At 41.8% G+C, this 21,025-nt stretch overlaps 1 protein-coding gene across 3 annotated transcripts in view; it reads left to right on the top strand.

Annotated features, from left to right (window-relative positions):
• Positions 1-21,025, top strand: part of CNTN6 (contactin 6) — a 130,374-nt gene that overhangs the window by 42,269 nt on the left and 67,080 nt on the right. For 2 of the 3 annotated variants that reach the window (XM_036391108.1, XM_036391110.1), the window contains exons 3-4: positions 3,252-3,378; positions 8,555-8,730. In XM_036391108.1, coding sequence (XP_036247001.1) covers positions 3,252-3,378; positions 8,555-8,730 — 303 coding nt within the window. The remainder of the gene's footprint in view (positions 1-3,251; positions 3,379-8,554; positions 8,731-21,025) is intronic. The other variant, XM_036391111.2, reaches the window with a different exon arrangement.

The raw sequence follows: 21,025 nt of genomic DNA on the forward strand, positions 1-21,025 counted from the left end.
CTTTGAGGAAGGAAATAATAATTCCATTCTGCTTCTGACAAGATTCAATCAAAAACCCCAGGGAAACACTCCATGACATTTAAAAACCTGTGCACCCCATAAACTCCCTGTCTTCCAATTACAAATTACCCATATCTTCAGCTGAAAAATTAAACAGATTTTGAAGAAGTTGGATTTTTCATAGTTTTTCTGCTGTCCTTAGAAGGGGGAAGGGTTTAATTCACCTGTCCCATCCCTTTTGCTGGAGCTGACAGGTGTTTTACTATCACACTGATTTAAAAGACGCCTCTTAATCAGGTGTCAGCTTTGGCCCATAAAGTCATATTAATGTTTTGGATCAGATATGAAGCTCTATCTAAGGCACATTAAGAAAGATTCATTAGAAACTCACTACCCCTGGAATTTACAGCCTTCCTGGAACTTAATAGCCTGGATAAATTCCTCCTTATCTGGTTTGCTTATGTGAATTATGGCAGTTTTGCATTTAGAAGCTTCTCCTCACGATCTTCCATGAGGATTCTCTGATATGCTGCATCCAGAATCATGGAATGGGCAGGGTTGGAAGGGACATTAAAACTCATTCACTTTCACCCCACAGGGATACCTTCCACTGTCCCAGGTTGTTCCAAATCTTGTCCATCCTGGCCTTGGACAATTCCAGGGATGGGGCAGTCACAGTTTCTTTGTTCTCCCAGCCCACCAGAATTCCCCACTCCTGGTCCTGGAGCAGTGAATCCTCTGGAGTTTGGCTCCTTGGAGCTGATTCTCCCAGGCAAACCTAAAACCTCTCCCTGCAAATAGATCATGATGTTTCTGGGGCAATCTCAATTGCACCAAACAGATTTTATCTGCTATCACCGAGCAGCTTGGAGTGATGGTAATTCCAACTCCACTTTGCAAAAAATCCTAACGGGAAGGAAGCTCTGTGCAGCAAAGGGATAAAAGTCAGCTAATTTACAACATTGGCCTGCTGAGTTATCCATACTCCCATTGCAGCCTGGGCCTGGGCCAGCCTAAACTGCTCCTGGAATGTTCCCCTTTGCAGTTCCAGCTGGGCAGAGACCTCACAAGGAGCTGATTATGAATCCAGCCAGAGTCAGAAATAGGAAAGAACGGGGAAGGGGATTTGGCTGGAAATTAGGTTGGTCAAGTGTGAACTCCAGATTTGTTCTTCTTTCTCCCTGTCTGGATAAGGAAGAGCATAAATATCTAAACATTTGCTATGGCTGAGTAAAACCTCTTGAACTGAATTTGACAGGAATATCAGGGTGTGACATATCCACCCATTGTCCATACACCAGTGACTGAGGAGCACTGGGGCACCCCCTGCTTCTTTCATAATTATGGAAAATCAGAGTTCCTCCTCTTCCATTAGCACTCTGTTAATGCCTGGATTGGCTGAAGACAATATCATGTAATGAATGAAGGAATGATGATTCATTTTCCTGCTTTAGCTTTGAATTCAGGCTGGCATAATTATGGTCTTTAAGGAGATCAAAATGATTTGGTACCATAAAGAAATAAATTTTAATTTCTTATCAAACATTCCATAACAAGAGTTTATATTTACTTTCAAGCACTATGCTGAGGATTCACACATGATTTTTATGTATAGAAACGATACATTTAGGCAAATATTCATATTCCAATTGATTGTTTAAAAAATCCGAACTATTTAAACCTTAACGAAAGCAAACAGCCCTACAAAAATGCATTTGTCATGTGTATCTCTGGAGAAATCATGGTGACGGTATTGAACCTGGAGGATGGAGAAGAAATATATGGCCATTCTCTATAGGAAACACAAAAGGATGCATCAGGAAATTAGAAATGACCAGCCTGACCTTTTCTATAAATAAGAGATGGACTCCTAGGACACCATTGGCTCTGAGAGTGCACATCATTTCTCACAAATTTGATGTTATTCTCTGCTGCAGATCAGCCAGCGAGGAAAGGATATTAAAGAGAGAACAAAACAACAGCAAGAAGCTGCCTTTACTAAAATTCATGGCAGTATTTTTGTGACAGGGACTGTGGCATGTCCACTGGAAAGGAGCTGTAAAATATTGTGTCCTTATTCTACACATTAAGGGCATGGGAAGGGGATGTAAAATTAAGATATTCAATAGCCTGCAAATGACAAATGAGTCTAAATTCTATTTAGTAGAAAACATGGGAAATTAATCCCAGTTTTACCAAAATATTTACATTTTTATGAGGTGAAGTAGGGGTTTTTATGTACATCAGGTAGTTCACCACTGGCCCTGTTGGGTACAGGGATTTAAAATGCAGAACGATGATCCCTGGGTCATTTTGTGGCTTCAGAAAAACTTCTCCCTGGCAGTTTCTTCTGGGAAGGTAACGAGAAGGACTGAGGAAATGAACCCAGAAGGGAAGCAAATTCCTCCCAAAGAAAAGACAAGTCAAAGGGTCAATTGTAGCAACAGTGAAAAAAGAAGTCTTCAAATTTCAGTCAAGGCACTAAGCCCAGAAGAGTGGCAGGACAAGGAACAAAGATTATTTAAGCATCCCAGAGAGCTGCTCTGCCTTGCCCTCGTGGTTTGCTGAACAAATTGTCTTCTCCCCTGCTCCCCAGAGCAAGGAAGATCACAGTGAAATACACAAATAGTTCTGTTTTGCCTTGCAATCAATCATTTAATTTTAGATATGATATAAAAGTTGATTATGTAATGCTACTCCTGTTTAAAAAGGATTGAAAAAAAGGAGGGAAAAAACCCCAAAACACCAATAAACAAGCAAAGAAAAACCCCATCAACAACCCTAAACCCAGTATAAAAAAAATCATACATAAAATATACAAAAATAATATCTCAAGGGATGGGAAGGGTTAGAGGAGAAGGGGGTGAGTGATTCCTTTAGACTATGCTGTGAGCAGGGAACACCAAACCAGCACCACAATTCCACAATTCCATCCTTTCCTGCTGCCACTCCTGATGCACAGCACCAGGGGAAGGTGGATGGGCACATTTGGGAGCTTCCGTGGGAAACACGCAAAGAAGCTTCACTGTCACCTGCAAAATAAATCAGCAGCAGCTGAGCTCTGCGATTTTATCATCAATCAGCCTTGAAATATTCCCTCCTTAACAGTCCAGTGTCTGCAGGTGGATTCTCTGGTGGATGTAACAGCAGACCTCACCTTGCAGCAGAAAGCAAAGGACTCCAAAGGACAATTTTATGTGGAAGGACACGCTAAAGACACCTAATCTGAAATTATTGTTTTTCTTTCACAGGGGAAGAAACCCTTCATGGGCCTATTTTTATCCAAGAGCCATACGATATCACTTATTCCATGGGCTCAGCAAATCCAGAGATCCTCCTGAACTGCACAGCTAAAGGATATCCTCTGCCATACTACAGGTGAAGTCAACCTTGGGGAAATACTGTCTCTCTGTGACTCTTTGGATTGTGTTTTAGTCACTGCACTACCAAAATAAACGCCCCAAAATCTGTTGAGTGCTCACAGCAAGAATATACAAAGCTTAGAGTAAATTTTGAGGAATGAAGGAAAAATATTTTTGCTGCTTTGCTGTAAAGAAAATTAACACAGGAAAACAAAATAATTGAAAATCATCCCCAACGTATTTAAAAATGTACAGAATTAATTCTGAATCCACAGAACAGCTGTGAAAAATGGGAGAATGGAAACACTGAGCATCTGTACTCGATAAAACTTTCCATACATTAATAAATGCTTGGAAAGCAGAAGAGCAACATCCTTCCCTTTTCTAATTCCAGCATTTCATGTTCATATTCATGGTGTTTGTTTAGAGAAACAGTTCCAATACCTATACAAGAATCACTTAACAAAACCTTGGTACAGAGGATTTTTTGTTTATTTGGTAACTATGGATTCATTTCTTACAATATAACTTGTTGCCACAAGGATTTGGAAATCCAAGTTGGATAAGAGGAAAAGCTGAGAATCTAGGGAAAAAAAAAAAAAAAAGACATTGTGCTTTCTTCAGAAAATAATGGAGAAAGTAATGGTTGAGTTGAAGGAAAATTATATATAAAGAATAAATCATTCATGCAAGGCATGAAAGAAAATAAGGTGCTATCAAATGCTTAGAGAATATTTATTGAAGAGATTTTAACTGCTCCCACCAGAGCCTTCCCTGGAAAGGGCCACCACTGGTTATCAGCTTGGCTTTTGGACTTCATGGCTTGATTTGTCCCCAGCCATTGTGTCAGGAAAGGAACCTTTAATATATTTAATTTTCTTTGTGAAAGGAACCCTCAATTTCCTTTATGAAAGGAACCCTCAATTTCCTTTATTAAAGGAACCCTCAATTTGCTTTCTACATCTCCTCCTCTGAGTAGAAACCCTCATGTATCTCCCAGCCTATTTGTTCTCCCTGTTCTCAGTATGAACATCAACTGGTTCAGGCCATGAATTTCAAGCCTTTCCAGATCATCCACCCTTCTGTTTCACATTTAAGCAGCTTCCTAGAGAATTGCTGGACTCTTGTATCTCCCCATGGGTTCCTCACAGCCCTCAAAGAGCAGAGACAGCAGCTCCCATCAGGCAGGAGAGCTGGGAAGTCTCCCCCATCCCATATTCGATGTCCATATTTTACCTTTAATTTTTTCTACCCACCCATTAATTAAATTCCTTGAGTTTTTTATCACCATTCCCATTTTTTTTTTTTTTTTGCAAAGCCTCAGTGGCTCCAGGGATATGAGATCAACACCTGAGGATGGATCCTGGAGCCCTGAGGTCAATTAAAAGTTATCAGACAATCACTGCTGCAATTACACCGCGATTTGGAGGGAACAGGGAGCTTTTCACTTGTCTTTGATTTCACCACAGCTAGTGCTGCCTTTGTCAGATAAGGATTGAGCCCATATATTTAAAGTTCCAACAATTTTAGATAAATCAAGCCCAGTATGAAATTTTAATCATCTCCTCTGCTGAGTGATGGCAAAGAACAGCAAGGACTGCTGGAGGTTTCTCTTTGAATCAGAAATACAGAACCACCCCGACAGGAAGAAAGTTAGATTCCAGTTAATTTGCTATTTAGCAGTTTTTACATCAAGAAATATGCTGATAAATGCCTTTTTGTGAAATAAAAAAAATGCTTAGCATTTCCTAAAAGTTTGATTTTACTAGGTACTCTTTTAGTCTTATAGACTTGTCAAAAATAGTGAGAATTTTTTGCAACTCCTCCTCAAAATATTGTGCGTCTGAGAAGCACAGTGCAGGAATTGTGTAGAAATGTAGGTGGAAGGGTTGAGTAATAAAAATGAGACACACTTTTCCCTTTGGAAGTAACAGGGAACACAGATTACACTGCAAACAAAAATATGGATGGAAGCATCTCTGAAACCATTAAGAAATCTATATAAATGTTCTGATAAGTATAATTTTATCTCTATGCCTTTTTTATAAAGTCAAAACTGTCTATAATAGCAGGTACATTATTCCAGGTGTTTCCTGGTGTGATGTTGGTGGTAAATAAACACAAATTTTTAAATTAATCATTTTTTTGCACTTAAGCTTTTTTGGTTATAGTCACCAGAGGGTTCATCACCAACTCAATGAATTTTACATAATTTTTTTTTTACTTCCAGCCTATCCATGAACACCCTGCAGCATTTCCAGCAGAATTTTGACATTTTTTGTTTGATTTTTCCTGCACTTCCATTCAATATCCAGAGCAATCCCACAGTCCTGCATTTTCATACAAGTTGGAAATTGAGGGTGTTTTCCCCTCCATAATCTTCTCAGGGAGGACTCAATGGAACCAATAAATAAATCCAAGGGCAGCATAAGCAGCATTGGTTAGAAGAGCATTTTAATATTTCAGCCCAACACAGAATGCTGCACTAAAAGGAGATAAAGAGATTCAAATCCAATCCAAATCCCAGCAGCACAAGGATAACTGGAGCACACAAATGAAAGGGAGGGAACAGAGCACAAAGTCTACACGGCTTGCAAACGACATCAAATATGTTCATAATCACTGCAGCAAGCTGGAGAACCATTCCCAGTAATCCCAAAAATCCACCCTGGGCACGGAAGTTGCAGCTCTGCTCTTGTGTCTTTTCCCTGGAATGTTCTTCCTTGGCTCAGTGCAGATTCAGCCTCAAAACTGGGGTGGGATTAAAACTCCTTCACCCTCTGCTGCCTTGTTCACAGGCAAGAGTTTTTACACTTCTCATTTTCTTCCTGACTGGAAGTGCTGTACATGAAGGGGGGGTTTTGCAAATCCTTTTCCCAATTACAACAAAGCCTCAGGTGGCTTGGCAGGACATTTCCATTTGAATGCAAATAATCTAAGAAATATAGAACACAATGAAGTCATAAAAATGTTGATATTTTTATTATAGCAGCATGCTGAAAAGAGAATTTATTAAATCATGTGAGCATATCCCCACTCACAGTCCTTGGGCTCCTAGGGAGCTGATCAATTCAGCATCAGAACATAGGAAATTTTTTAAAGTTTAGGTTCTGAAACAATTGGTGAAAGAAAAACAATCCTGAATGTATTTCCCATAACTGAGGAAAAATATTTTCCAATGGTTGCATGAAAAAAAAACACAAAAAATACATCGATGATCTCTGCCTTAAGGGGCTTATGTTAAAAATTCCCTAAAATAATTACCCAGATTTCTGTGTATTAATACACTGCAGAACACACAAAGTCATTAAATCATTGTCTACCACATGAATTCATTAATTCGCTTCCTTCAGTGATGTAAACATATTAATTAGGAAAAAAGCCACACCAGGAGCTGAACCCCTGATCTATATGCAAAGTTTAATAATCATTGTACCATGGTGATTAGAATGATTATGGGGATACTGTGAAGAATTCATTTGCAGCAGCTAAGCCAACGTCTTCACATTTGTTTGGAAAAACAATTATAGATCTTAATTGGGAGCCGTGCAATGATGACAGCAGTTATTTCAGTGATTGATTCTGAAATTAAAGAGAACTGGCAAATTAAATACCAGAATATCTTAGATTAGAAAATGGAAAGCTTTAGACAACTTGGAGCATATGTAAATCCTGAAATATGGGAAAATGCTAACAGTGATACCCTAAAATAGCAAAACCTAAACCAACTAAAGCAAATATCAAAAAGGAATTGAGGAGAGCTACAGAAACACCAAAAATCAGCAGGAATTTGTAGGAAGAATTCCTGAGAGTTGCACCCAAATTTTTCAGTGTGGATGCATCCATGGAAGGGGAGACAGCAACCCAAAAAAAAAATGATTTCACATTATTAGAATTTGCCCACAGAATTCCATTGATTTCATATTTAATCAGCCTTTTGAAACAAGTGCTCACTTGGAGGTCAGGGCACTCCCTGTTCTTGGAGCATAGAATTGCATTTCAGAGCCCAGTGTGGGAATCCCCCGGCACAAAACCAGCTCCTGAGCAGTGTGGGTGTGAGGAGAGAGGGCGGGGAGGGGACGACAAAATCCTCTGCTGTGTATCCAGGTCAGATTTCCAGGGATAAATGAGAGTTCACTTCAATTTGTTACCTGGAGAAACTGCCCTCACTGTCAGGAGCTCTGCAAATAAGCAGAAATAGAAAATTTTTATCCTGTGATCATTCAGGTAATTAACAAGGAGATGATTGCCCTTGGTTTGGGCACTGCCAGGAACCCAAAGTGAGACATTGGCAATTTCTGTGTGAACCTTCCACCCAATGGAGGGCTTGGAATCACACCCAGAGACCAACACAAATGATAAAGGCTGAGGGGATGGCTCTGATATAAAATCAGGAGAAGAGAGTACCTGGTTGGGTCATTTTAGGATTGCTGACCACCTAAAAGGTGGCATTAACAACCCCAAAACTTGCAGGCCTCAGTGGCTGAGTCCTTTATCCTTCCTTTGGCCCCCATTTGAGCAAGGAAAATTCAACCCTAGCATGACTAATGGCAAAGCCACAAAAATTCCTTCCTGAAACACGTAATATTTATTTTCTTTGAAAGAGAAATTGTATTTTGACATCTGTAAACAGCTGGGTAATGTTGCAGACACAATCCATTTTCTGCTTAGTGGACTAATGGGGACAAATGAAGATTTAAAATAGCAGCGTTCTCATCATTAAATGATCAGTCTCAGACTTGCTGCATAAAAACTTCCCTCTCAGCTCCTGTTCTGCCCTCTCAAGTGCAATCCTTCCTGATCTACATCTCCAAAGCATTTTGGTTGCCAAATTCACGATTGATCATTTGCAAGGACTGTAAGGCACACTCATATTATAAAAAATAATGTAGCTGTAGACAAGGTATAAACCCCCCTCTGGACTGAATGGATAACTTTGTTTGAATAAGTTATAATTACTTTTTGTGGACATTTGGGCGAACACTGGTGACTGAAGTAAAGATTTTCCAAAGAATACCATTATTGCTATCATTATGATTGATGTAAGAAGCAGTCATGTGTGAAAAATGATCTAATTTTGTGATATTTAACTACATTTTTATCATTACAGGTATGCTACAGCACACTATTTAAGATAAATATGAATAGGCTCGGTAAATTATAAGCATAATTTGATTTTTTTCCCCTCAAAGGTGGAAGCAAAATGGCACAGATATTGATCTTACCATGAGTTATCACTACAGGTTGGTTGGAGGCAGCTTGGCAATCAATAACCCACATAAAAATCAGGATATTGGAACATACCAGTGTTTGGCCACAAATTCATTTGGAACAATTCTGAGCAGGAAGGCAAAGCTTCAATTTGCATGTAAGTTGGGAAGATCATATTTATTAGAGCATTATTTTCCTATTAATTCTGCACATGGACTGTAATTTATTGGGTAATTAAAGGATCATTGGGGATTCTGTCCAAAAGGTTTGACTTTCTTCTGCACTGCTTATTCCTAAAAAAACCCAAAATGTTCCTAGTAAATATTAATAACAAAACCAGACATCTGATGGCTGCTGCCCTCGGGAGCCAGAATAAAATTCAGGAAATTGAAAGGTCAAGGAAGATGAGCACAATTATCTTCACTTAATAAAGGTGTTCTCACTTTTTAGGACAATGGTTTTGTTGTTATCCCACAGGTAGCTACAGCTGGGGGGGGAATTGTTGCAAAAAGTTGAGCTTTGAGTTTTCTGTAGCTAATGAGGTCTAATTGAGACACAAAAACATTGTTCCCCTAATTGGCACACTGATTTTTTAATTTTTTTTTACATTACCAAAGAAACACTCCTTTTCCTTACACAATGTGTAAAAGTGTGAGCTGCTCTCTGAAATATTTCATATTTCAGCTCCCTCAGGTCGAGCACGTTGTCTGTCTTGAGATGATTTAAAGTTTATTTCATCTTTGCTCCCCGTTTCACTCCTTCACAACTTCACAACCTTTTTCACAAGGTTTGGATGCGGTGACCGAGTTCTGTGAATGCCCTGGGGAGGGGGGGAAACAACAGTGACAGCCAAAAAACTCCAGATATTCCCTCCAGCCCTTCTATTTTTTTTCAGTCCTAAAGCTCAGAGCAGTCTGTTGCTGGGAGAAAGCAATTGTTTTCAAAGCTCATTAATAAAACATGCGACTAAAGCCAACCTTGTGTCACTATTTCAGACACCAGCAAATGGATTAATTATTAATCTTGTTCCATTTCTCATAGCAAACCTCGTGTCACAGGGGTTACACAAAGGAGACATCAGAGGTCAGGCTGGTTCACAGAGTGTCTTTCAGCAGAGCTGATCAAAAGGCATATCACTGGTACCTCATTTAATAATGTTTTACCCTGAATTTCTCAAACAGCTTTGATTCGCAAGGGCTGGTCAAATGTAAAAAAAAAAAAAAAAAAAAGATTCATTATTTTACCACTTTTTCTGCTGAAATATTTTTTTAAGCCAGACTTCCTGTGTTGGAATTTTTTTTTGAGATTTGGAGGTGAAAGCTGGTTAGTGACAGAACAAATTCTATTTTAGAAAGGAGCAAGAATAGACAGCCACCTCAAAATTGTCCATGGAGTCTGTAATCCCCAAGGAACCAAGGCAGGCCAGGCAGGGAGCTAGGACAAGATCTAAGGAAAGGTAACATCCTTAAATGAAGGCACAAACAAGCTGTAAAAAAAATAAAATTGAAAAAAAAAGCAGGGGGAAGAAAGGAAAAAAACAGGAATATCTGTGAAAGAAAGAAGGTTCTGGTGATTTTTCAGCATTTTATATCAAGCAGTTCCTTTATTTAAGCTTCACGTCCCCACCCAAACACTTTCCAAAGTTCCTGCAGGGAGCAGATCCCAGAGCTGGGTCTGGTTTGCCCCCAGCCCTCAGCCTGCTCCAGACCTCCAGCTCTAACAGCACCACAGAATCCTAAATTTATCCCATAATCAAGCACTACACCACTTTTCCAGTAGTGGTGACAGATATTTACCACCTTCCCCATGGAGAAGAGAGAGGACAGACAAATCAAAGGCTGTTATTTACACTGACAAGCACAAATTTACAGGAAAATGGTTCAATTTAGCAGCCTCACTGCAGAACTGGGAGTTTTAAGTTGTCTTACAATAGGAAAAAAAACCCACAGTACATGGAAAACGTCATAATGACCTGATGGGAATAGTGGAACAAATTACCTTGAAACTCTTATTTCACAGTCAACATTTCCTTGTTTCTTATTTTCATGTTGCCATCCAATTTAATTCTTTGTTTCAACCAATACTTCAGGCTATATCTTAAAATCCAGGCAGGCAGGCACGTTGCTGTGATGACACTTTCATTCAACACTTCACAAAATGGAGGGATTCCAGTCCATTCCCTGGATTGGAATGCCTGGCATATTATTACAATGTCCCTGATAAAGAATTGAATCAAACCTATTATCCAAGTACCAGGGTTTACGTGTATTTGTCTCTTTACAACAAGGTAACTAACTCTGAGTTGGAGCTTGAATTAATGATACCTCCAGAAACCCATTCAACATGTCAACTTAATATATAAAAAATACTTTTTTCCTCTGTTCAAGATAGGAAGTTCTTCGAGAAGCAAAATAAATGTGGGACGAGATTAGAAATACGTCTTCAGATTCAGCTGGAGTTTGGTGCTTATCCTCTATTAAAACCAGAGCTGTCAAAGGAAAGCTGCAGGAGGAATTTTGTACAGAAGGCAGTGGCATAGATTATTAAAGCTACAAGCTGAAAATGAGAGGCAGTGGCAGGCAGAGGGAGCACATAAATGCATTAGGATGGCAGGCCCTTGGCATCCCCGCTTCCTGCACAAGGCTTGTTTTGTCATAAATAAACTCCAAAGCTCCCTATAAATCCTGCACATCTCCTGCTCCCTGCCAGCAGCACATTTGGAGCAGCCCACATGTGTTCTTGCAGTTGTTGGGGTGGAAGTTTGTAAAACTTTGGTATCGGGCCTTGGCTCGTGCAGCCAGCGCCAAGCACAGGAGCAGGGGCCTGGTCCTCGTCCTTGTCCTTCTCCAGGCTGGGGTCATGTTCTGCCACCCACAGGGCTTCTCCCCTGCCAGCTCAGTGGTGACACCCAGCACAGGTCACCTGGAACTATTCAGCTCATTCTAAAATGAAGTAAAATGTTTGGGAGGTTCATCTTGGAGCTAGGCCCGACTCAGCTTGAAGAGATGAGGACATGAGAGCTTTGCCTTCAGCTTTTCCACAGCTCAGAATTGTAGTGGGATAGAATATAAGAAAATAAAGATAGTGTAGAAAGTAATCTTACCCCTAAGGAGTTGCAGCTGGGCCAATTATCAAAGATCAGGAACAGGCCTGACTTTACCAGGCCACAGCTGTAAGCAATGAGAAGAAGATGCTATAAAAGAGTGGGGTGGTATTGAGAAGAGAACTGGAGTCAGTTGGGTGTTTTGTGAAGAAGAAAGAGTCAGTGCTCTGAGGAGATGCCCACCAGAAACACCAAGAAGTTATGGGACTTTTGTGATAAGGAGATAACAGTATGGAACCCCTGTGATAAGATGACAACACAGAATCAGTAGAGGACACAGTTTTAAGCTGCACCAAGGGAAATTTAGGCTGGACATTGGGCAAAAGTTCTTCACAGAATGAGTGCCTGGGCATTGGAATGGGCTGCCCAGGGGGGTGGTGGAGTCACTGTCCCTAGAGGGGTTCAAAAAAGGTTGGATGAGGCACTCAGTGCCGTGGTGCAGCTCATAAGGTGGTGTTAGGCTGGAGGTCTTTTTCATCTTGAATCACAGAATTAACAGGGTTGGAAAAGACCTTTGAGATCATCAAGTCCAGCCTTTGCCTGATCTCCCCCTGCTCATAAACTACATCACAAAATTTCACATCTACTCATTCTTTGAACACTTTCAAGGATGGGGACGCCATCACTTCCGTGAGCAGCCAGTTCCAGAGCTTGGCCACTTTTTCAGTGGTGACATTTTTCCTAAGGCATTTTTGTTTAAGGCATTTCACACCTTAAAAAAAAAGACAAACCTGTTGGGGAAAACTGCTTCAGTATGGCTTCAACCAGAACTTTCTCCCAAGGCACACAGGGGATTTGCTTTAATTATTTCCTCAGTTTTAAGCAAAAATAACTGTGTGCAAACAACTGGTCTTGAGGGAAATCCCTGTAACAGGCTGCATGAAACAGCCTGTCCAGGCCTGTTACTTGTTCTTTTAGTTCTCAAACACATCTATAGCAGAGGCATTAAGGATATGCAGGAGAATTAAGAAGTTCAATTAAACAAACCAGAATTAAAAAGGACTCCACAATGAAAAGGAATCAAATGCAAACCTAATTCATAATTATTCAGGGCATAAACCCAGAAAATTCAGTATTAATTGAAAGCATCTTGTTGCTTAGGGATCTTAAATTAGATTCTTAGTCAAATTATTCTACCCTTGATGATAAAAGTCATGATGATTGCAGATTTCTCAGATCTGGAATTCTGAGAAACAAGGACAAGAATCTAATTTCATGCCTAGAATTGGTCACTTTGCCCTGAACCTCACAGAAGGGCACACATTGGAGCCATTAGACCCTGCATTTTAAGTTTCCCCACAATGCTACAGACCCAGGAAGGATTTCTCCTTGGAGTTTTTGGGCTCCAACCAAATTCTCCTGGTTTTCAAAGTGGTGCTCAAAGGCTTTGCTTGATGCTTATTCTCAACAGCATTTTCCTGACACTGCCACCCTCCCTGCTCTTGGCCAGTGATGATGTGCTCACAGCAGTGTGGCTGAGAGTGACAGTGCTGGAGCACTTGGAATGAAATCTGCAGCTCCCAAGAGCTTCCATGTGCTTTTTGTCAGAGACAGAAGACACAGTTTTGCTGAAGTAACAAATTAGAGGCAATAATTCCTCCTGGACTGAGTTTTTGCCATTCTGAAACACAAAAAAATAACAGCACATCATTAGCATTTAACCATTTCAGGGAGGAATTTATTAAACCCAATCAAACCTATTTAGTGTTTGCTGGATGGTGACAGGCTGAGCTTTAGCAGAGCCCTGTTGGAGGGGCTGGCTGGGAGATGCTCAGCCAGCATAAAAGCCCACTTTTCATCTGATTACTTCATTGTGTTATTTACCTCTGAGTGCACACAAATTACAGAAACATCACAAAGCAATCCAGCAGCTTCAGGATGTCATAACCCTTTTCACTGGCAGTGTACGCTTTAAAACAGAAAATGGAAAAATCAATAGGCTTGGATCAGATAGGCTGAATTTGCAAAGTCTGGACATGCATGAATTTAAGGCTAAATGGCACCTACACTTCTGGCTGGGCTGTGTTGTGGTGCTGTGTGTGTCCAGAAATCCCTCTGTAACAATTGTATTTGATTAAAAGGTGTGCTAGCTGTTGTAACTACCACCTGGAGTAAAGCTCTCTGGGTCTTTAAGCTGATTGTTAATTCATCACAGCACACGAGGGCTGGAATGCTGATCAGGCTCCCTGGCAGATGATTGCAGGAATGAACTCTGGCAGTGCCTTTCTTTTTCAAAAGGAGGCATAAACTGCTCAGTTCAGCACTCAACAGGCACTCAGGGATGACCAGCTGATAACTGAGGAGCAGGAAGAGCTCAGCTTGCCAGTGCCAGGAAAAGTTCATAATCAAAAATACATCCCCAAAAGTTTGACTTGGCTTTCTAAATTCCCTTTTCTCCTTTAGGGGCATGTCAGGTAATTGTCTCTATCTACAGAGAATCATGGAATGGCATGGTTGGAAGGGACATTAAAGCTCATCCAGTTCCACCTTCTGCCACCTTCCACTACCCCAGACTGCTCAAAGCCCCATCCAGCCTGGCCTTGGACACTTCCAGAGATGGGGCAGCCCCAGCTTCTCTGGGTAGCCTGTGCCAGGGCCTCAGCACCCTCACAGGGAGGAATTTCTTCCCAATATCTCACCTAACCCTGCCCTCTGGCAGTTTGGAAGCTATTCCCCCTTGTCTTGTCCTTCCAGGACCTTCCCAAAATCTCTCTCCATCTCTCCTGGAGCTCTCTTCAGGCACTGGAAGGCCACCATGAGGTCACCCCAGAACTTGGCTTCTCCAGGCTGAGCAATCCCAATTCTCTCAATCTCTATCCCCATTCTAGCACCACTCTCCACCCTGCACATGCTGAGTAATGCACTGGCCCCACCTGTTTTAAAAGGGTGGCCTTCTACATAATCCTGGAATGGTTTGGGAGGGACCTTAAGAGTTCATCTCATTCCAACCCCACTTCCTCTGATGCAGAAACACATCTGAACTGCAGACATGTGGAGAATCAGCCAAAAAATTCTCCTTGGCATACTCTGCACAGCCCTCCTGGTGATCCTGGTAACACCTCCCAGTCTTCCCTTCAGCAGGTGAGGAACAAATGCAACCTGCAGTGGGAACATTTGCTGTGGATCGATCCTGTCTGGAGGATGGAAGTGCTGCTGTCATCTCTTCCATATGTCACTAAAAAGCCTCACAGCTCAAAATTGCCTTTTGGACTTTTAAGCACAGGTAGAATCCAATATCACTGCAGCAGCAGCAGCAGCAGCAGCAGCCTCCCTCCCTGGTGTGGGGAGCTGAGGGCCAGGTTCTGAGCAGAATGAGTTACAGAAAACAAACCCTGTATTTTGTCAGAATTCTGCTTGGAGTGGAAAGAAAGAGAACTTTCATTTATCACTTCTGATTGTTATGGACACTCTGTGCCAATGCTCCAGCTCTCTCTGCAGCAGTTCCCGTGGCAGGAGACCACACCAAGGTCTTTGCTTAATGGATGCTCTCCATGGAGCAGACCCAGCAGCCTCAGGCTTGTTTTCTTTTTTTGCCCCATTACTTCACAGAGTTTCTTCAGAAAATCAGGAAAAACCTGGTGAGAACCACTGGTGGAAGGAATAGGCATTTCCAGGAGTAACAGCCCCAGCTCTCCCACCTGTCTTCACAGGAGAAGTGCTCCTTGAAGCCCTCTGATCAACTTGGTGGCCTCCTCTAGGCTGGTTCCAACAGGGAGGGGTCTCCAAGGGGTCACTGTCCTGCTCTACCCACCCCAAACTGGGGCATGGGGCATCCTTCAAGGCCACTTTGAGCAGAACACATGCAGAGATCCCTCTGAAGTGATGCAATTTAATCACTCCAAGACCAAAACCACTGCAAGACCTCACCATGCTCAGCTCATCTCCCTGCTGAGCTTCCCAGCGTTTATTTCTTTGCAGAATTCTGTGCACACAGAGCCTCTCACAGGCTGCAGGAAGAGCAGGAGCCACTGCTCAGCAGTGATGAAGCAGGAAGCCTGGAAGGGTTTCACCTGCCTGCTGACAGGACAAGGCAGGGTGATAATAGAACTTCTATTTTAAAACTCTGCTATCACAAGAATGGGATTATGCAAATCTCCTGACATTCCTGAAGACACAGAGAACAGTCTGGAATCTTAAAACCAGAAGCTATCTCCATAAGGAAGGGGGTTTGCTTTCTCCATCATTCCCTCCTTTAGTCTCCTCTGCATTCTCAGAGCCCATGTGGTGTCCATTGACACCAAGTGTCCTGTTTATTTTAAATTGTAACAGACCAGGCACATCAGAAATTCCACTTTTCTGCCCCTCCCATGGTTTAAACATCTCTCTCAGAGTATTTAACCACTGTGTTCAAGGCTCTGCTCTATCAGCACTTGGTTAAAGCTGCTTTATTCCAGGTTAGTTCCTTAGACTTTTATAATAAAAGGAGGTTTTTTATCTGTGAAACAGAGATCTACATTGCAGAGAGGTTGTAAGGAGCATTACAGGCAGTGAACCAGGCAGATAAAGTAGCAATAGGGAACATAGAAGTATTTGAAGATTATCTTTTAGTTCTATATTACTTACTCTTCTTTAGGTCCTTTAAAAGTGTTTATCCTAAATCAACCCATTGCCAGTCGTATTGGAAAAGCAATATATGTGATTGAGATATGGTGGGGAACAAAGCATCCACAGGACCCAGAGCTGATAGATTCTGATTGATAAAATTTAATACTGGGGAAGCATAAAACCTGTCTATGTTTGCAGTCTAGATCTGCTACTTTATCTGTTCTCCTTTCATTACAGACAAGATGATGTAGATTCCAATACATTATTGAGTGAAATATCCACGATGTTCACATGAGATTGTTCATTTTTTGGCGTGACAAAAGAAGTTATGGTAGAGGTTTGCGAGGGAAAAAAACCACTGAATTATTTGGAATAAATGATTGGCTTTTTTTTCCTAAAAAAATAATGAAATTAATTGATCAGTTATTTTTGCAGTGGAGGTCCGTCCTCTGTAATCTTTTAAGGCAGCAGATAAAATGTCTATTCTGTAGCTGATACTGGAGAAGGAGGAATTGTGTGTAACATTTGGACTTTTCATGGAGTGAAGGAATGAGGTCACAGGCACTGCTTTTCTCAACAGCAGAACCACATCTGGCACAGAGAATGCACTGAGCTGTAAATATCCATTTCTAAATGCTACAGCAAGAACAAATAATGTAACCTACACCTGAAATCCCACTGACAAGATTCACATCCAAAAATCCCCTCCATCGATCGCTCGGGTAATTCTTGAAATTCCCATTGGAAGGAATTCTTTGAGGGCTTTGCAGCTGGAATGAGGGAGGTAAAGAAGGGGCTGGGGGTAACTCAGGGTAGTTCTACAAGAAGTAATTCTGGGCTGGATCAAGATCTCCAAAGGGCTGGGCAGGAATTTGGGAAGGGCTGAAACAGGCATGGACGTTGTCAGCAGGGTGTGAGTGTGTGAGCAGTGCCACTTTTCCCCTCTTCCTTGCCGCTTTTCCTCTCTTCCGTGCCACTTTTCCCCTCTTCCTTGCCGCTTTTCCTCTCTTCCGTGCCACTTTTCCCCTCTTCCTTGCCGCTTTTCCTCTCTTCCTTGCCACTTTTCCCCTCTTCCTTGCCATTTTTCATTGAATGTATTACAAGCCTTGATTACTATTTTGTTAATAGAAGCATTATAGAATGAATTCTTTGCCTTAGGTGGGCCTGTATCCATCAGAACCCAGGGCAGGGATGCCAGAGGTGCTTCCTGCAGGACCAGGGTGCAGCTTTGTGTCCCCAACAACAAGGTCAAGGTCTGAGGGAAGGGAGAAGTTCCTGAACCATCTCCACATAGGTAAAAACAGGCTTCTGTGGGAGAAGTGGGAAATATGAGGGAGAAGAGGGTTTGGATAAGAATTAACCTCCCTGCCAAAAGGACATTTGCCACAGCAGCCAGGGCTGTCTCCCCTGGAAGTCAAGAGAATCAGTGTAGCTGTGGCAGGGAGAAATCCGACCCTTGAGGTTCAGCCCAGGGAGAGAAATCTGTCTTTAAGAGCTCTCCAATCTGGAGAAAACTCCCGCAGACGGCGAAGTGACTCTGGTGATGACAGGTGACAAATGAACTGCGCCGTGACAAGTGAGAAAACTGTTCAGGAATATGAAATATTTAACAAATATTCCCTCTGTGCCCCTCCCTGGGAGAGGGGCAGCTCCTCAGCTGTGCCTCTGGCCTGCAGATGGGCTTTGGAGCAGGAGCCCTACGGCTGTGTCAACACTTACTGCTCAGAGCAAGTCCTGTGCTCAGCTCAGAAGAGAAATTTAATATTTTATGATGCTAACTCTGTAAAAGCAGGGGGAAAAAAATAACAAAGGCCAGATGTAGAGCAGCTCTACAGCTTCTCAGCATATGTTTCTGTGCTCTGGGTTTGTTAGTGCATGAACAAAAATCAAGCCAGCTCAGGGTTTTTCCCCCTCTCACCTCACCATCCCTGTTTAATTTAATTGTGACCTTCCGCTTTTCTCCTCCAGAGAAGCTTGATATTACTTTGTAAAGGGCATTTTCACTCTTTAATTGAATAAGACAATCAGACTGTGGCAGAAATTATTGTTCCCCACCTTGAAAATGAGTGCCTGGATTGGCCATTCAGATCATTTAAGCTGAATTGAGGACCCGGGGCCTGTGTTCATCCTGAAGTGTAAATTACAGGTCCTTGCCCTTGGAAGCTCCAAAGTAATTTAACTAAATAAGGAAGCACTGATTGAGGTCTTTGGATGATTACACAGCTAAGGACAGGACCAGTGATTGTGGTTTGCCCTCTCTTTTTGACAAGCAACTCCATCAGGGAGTTTTGGGGGACAGGGCAGCTTTCCCTTTACCCACTCTGGGGTGCAGTGCTCCCCTAAGATGGAAATGAGAACAACAGTGGGAATTCCAGTGGATTTTTAACCTGTCCTGGTGAAAGGAGACACTCAGGCATTGCTCAGGCTGCTCCTGGCTGATTCAGCTCCAAATCTTCCAGACCTGAAGTGTTAAAGGCTCACGAATGCTTCAGATGGAGCAGAGGAACTCAGCAGGTGTTGAGGAGAAAATCCAAGTATTTAAAAGGCAGGAAATGGGAAATACTAAGCAGCTTTCAGACACCTTAATTAGAGATAACACCACTCTTAATCTCAGAATTGAATTCATAGAAAATCAATTAGAACATTTAAAAAATTGAGATTAGATGCTGACGGGGAAAGTTTAATGCATTGACAGTATTATCAAGACAAAGGAACTGTCAGAGGGTTTGTTCAGCAAGTTTAGTGCAGTTTGGAAAGCTGAAAAAGAGAGTTTACTTTGCAGTGGAAGTTGGAGGGAAGGAGATTAGCCATTCCTTTGGGAGATATTTGGAGAAAGAAGGAAATTTCCATAACACACCCTGTAGTATCCAGGCTGCAAGAGATTGGTGCTCCCCTCCTTCAAGGCAATTCAGTACAAAAATACTCAGGAGAAGCAAAGAGCAGGGATTGATGTCCAGGAGGAGTCTGGGATGGTCTGGATAGGAACAGCCTGTAGCTAAAAGGGCTTAACCCCAATTTTTTTGGGACTTCCTTTATGTGAGAAAAGAAATAGCAAACCCAAAATCTGGAAGCATGGGGCCTCCCAGAATTTGAGATAAAGATTCAATAGGCTTCATTTTAATTATCTGTACTTATAACAGACCTAAAATTCTCAGGCACCACATTCAGCCCCAAATGGGGCCTCTAATTCATTACAGGCAGAGCAAAGGAAGGTAACTAATTATCAGCTGATAACACAAGTGCTGGAAATACTGCCAGCAAATCATAAGCAGGAGCTTCCTTGGAAAAGTGCTGAGCTTTGTACCCCATTTCCCTGTGAGGAAACTCCTGTTGTGCTGCATCACTGCAGGAACACCTCTCCCATTGCAATATATCACAGGCCAGAAGAGACACAGAAGAAAGAAAGGGGAGCAGAAGTGATCTATCACAATTTGACACAGGCACATGGAAATGTGAGGAATTGTATTGATTTGTCCTCAGGAGCGTGGCTAATTTGTAAGGAGCTCTTACTCCTCATGTCTTAACATTCATTGCACATTTCAATACCAAGTAATTACAACCATTATATTTGGGATTATGTAATGACAAAACATTTATGAGGGGAAAAAAATATCAAAAGTTCAAGAAAGCATGAAATCACTTTAATTCAGATGAACTGTGGTAATAATGCAAGGTGATAAATTAGAGTTTCTCTAATTGTCTGTAACAATTTCACATATTAAAACACCCAAGTTTCCTTGGTTTCCTTGGAGAAGTTTTAGGCCCCTCCTTAGGATGCACTGGTTTGGAATGGATGGATTTGGGTGGACTGTCCCTGAGCAGGTTCAGGAATTTCAAACACATTTGGGAGGTTGAAATGAATGAGTTGCTGCTTGTGATTTGGCTTTTGTTCCTATCCAATATATTTAAGAAGCAGTTCCCTAATCCCAGGGAAAATGACCTTCCACTCTGTTGTGTAGTTAAATTTGCTATTCCAACACCTGAAAGGCAGTTTTATATTAAAATAAACCAAACAAAAAAAACCCAGATGTGTGGGTAATAGTGGTGGTGGGGAAATTAGAACAAATATATTAATGAGCAGTCAGCAACTGGAGCTTGGAGCAACCTGGTCTAGTGGAAGGTGTCCCTGCCCATGGCAGGGGGTGGAACAGGATGGGCTTTTAGTGCTTCCAACCCAAAGCACTCTGGAATTTATGATTATCTCTATTATTAGCCGCTTTAAAACATTAAGGAAAAAATAAGGTATGGCTGAACCTATTAATTAACCTATTAATTAATGGAATTGCTTCAGCAGGAAAGTTTTCTGTCCACCACTTCCAATTTTGTTTCTGTCTCCAGAAACCATTTTTTCAGGCAAACACCTTCCCCAGCCTGGGTTTGCTTCTCTCACTGGCAGGCTTGTGCTCAGCAAAGTGACACCCATGGTCACCTTCATCCAACACTGATATTCTTCTCAAGCTCTGGTTTTATTTTGTTTAAAATCTACCTGGAAGACTTTCAGGCCATAAAACAGGATAAAGGCAGGTTGGAGCACCCTGGGATAGTGGAAGGTGTCCCTGCCCATGGCAGGGGTGGACTGGGATGGGCTTTAAGGTCCTTCCAACCCAAACCTTCTGTGATTCCATGATGACATCCTGGACCCCAGAGGGTAAAGCTGGGTTACACCAGGTGAAAAATGATACTGATATTCTTCTTCAACACTGATATTCTTCTCAAGCTCTGGTTTTATTCTGTTTAAAATCTACCTGGAAGACTTTCAGGCCATAAAACAGGATAAAGGCAGATTGGAGTACCCTGATTTAGT

The sequence above is a fragment of the Molothrus ater genome, chromosome 11 (genome assembly GCF_012460135.2).
Source record: "Molothrus ater isolate BHLD 08-10-18 breed brown headed cowbird chromosome 11, BPBGC_Mater_1.1, whole genome shotgun sequence".
NCBI classification, from domain to species: domain Eukaryota; kingdom Metazoa; phylum Chordata; class Aves; order Passeriformes; family Icteridae; genus Molothrus; species Molothrus ater.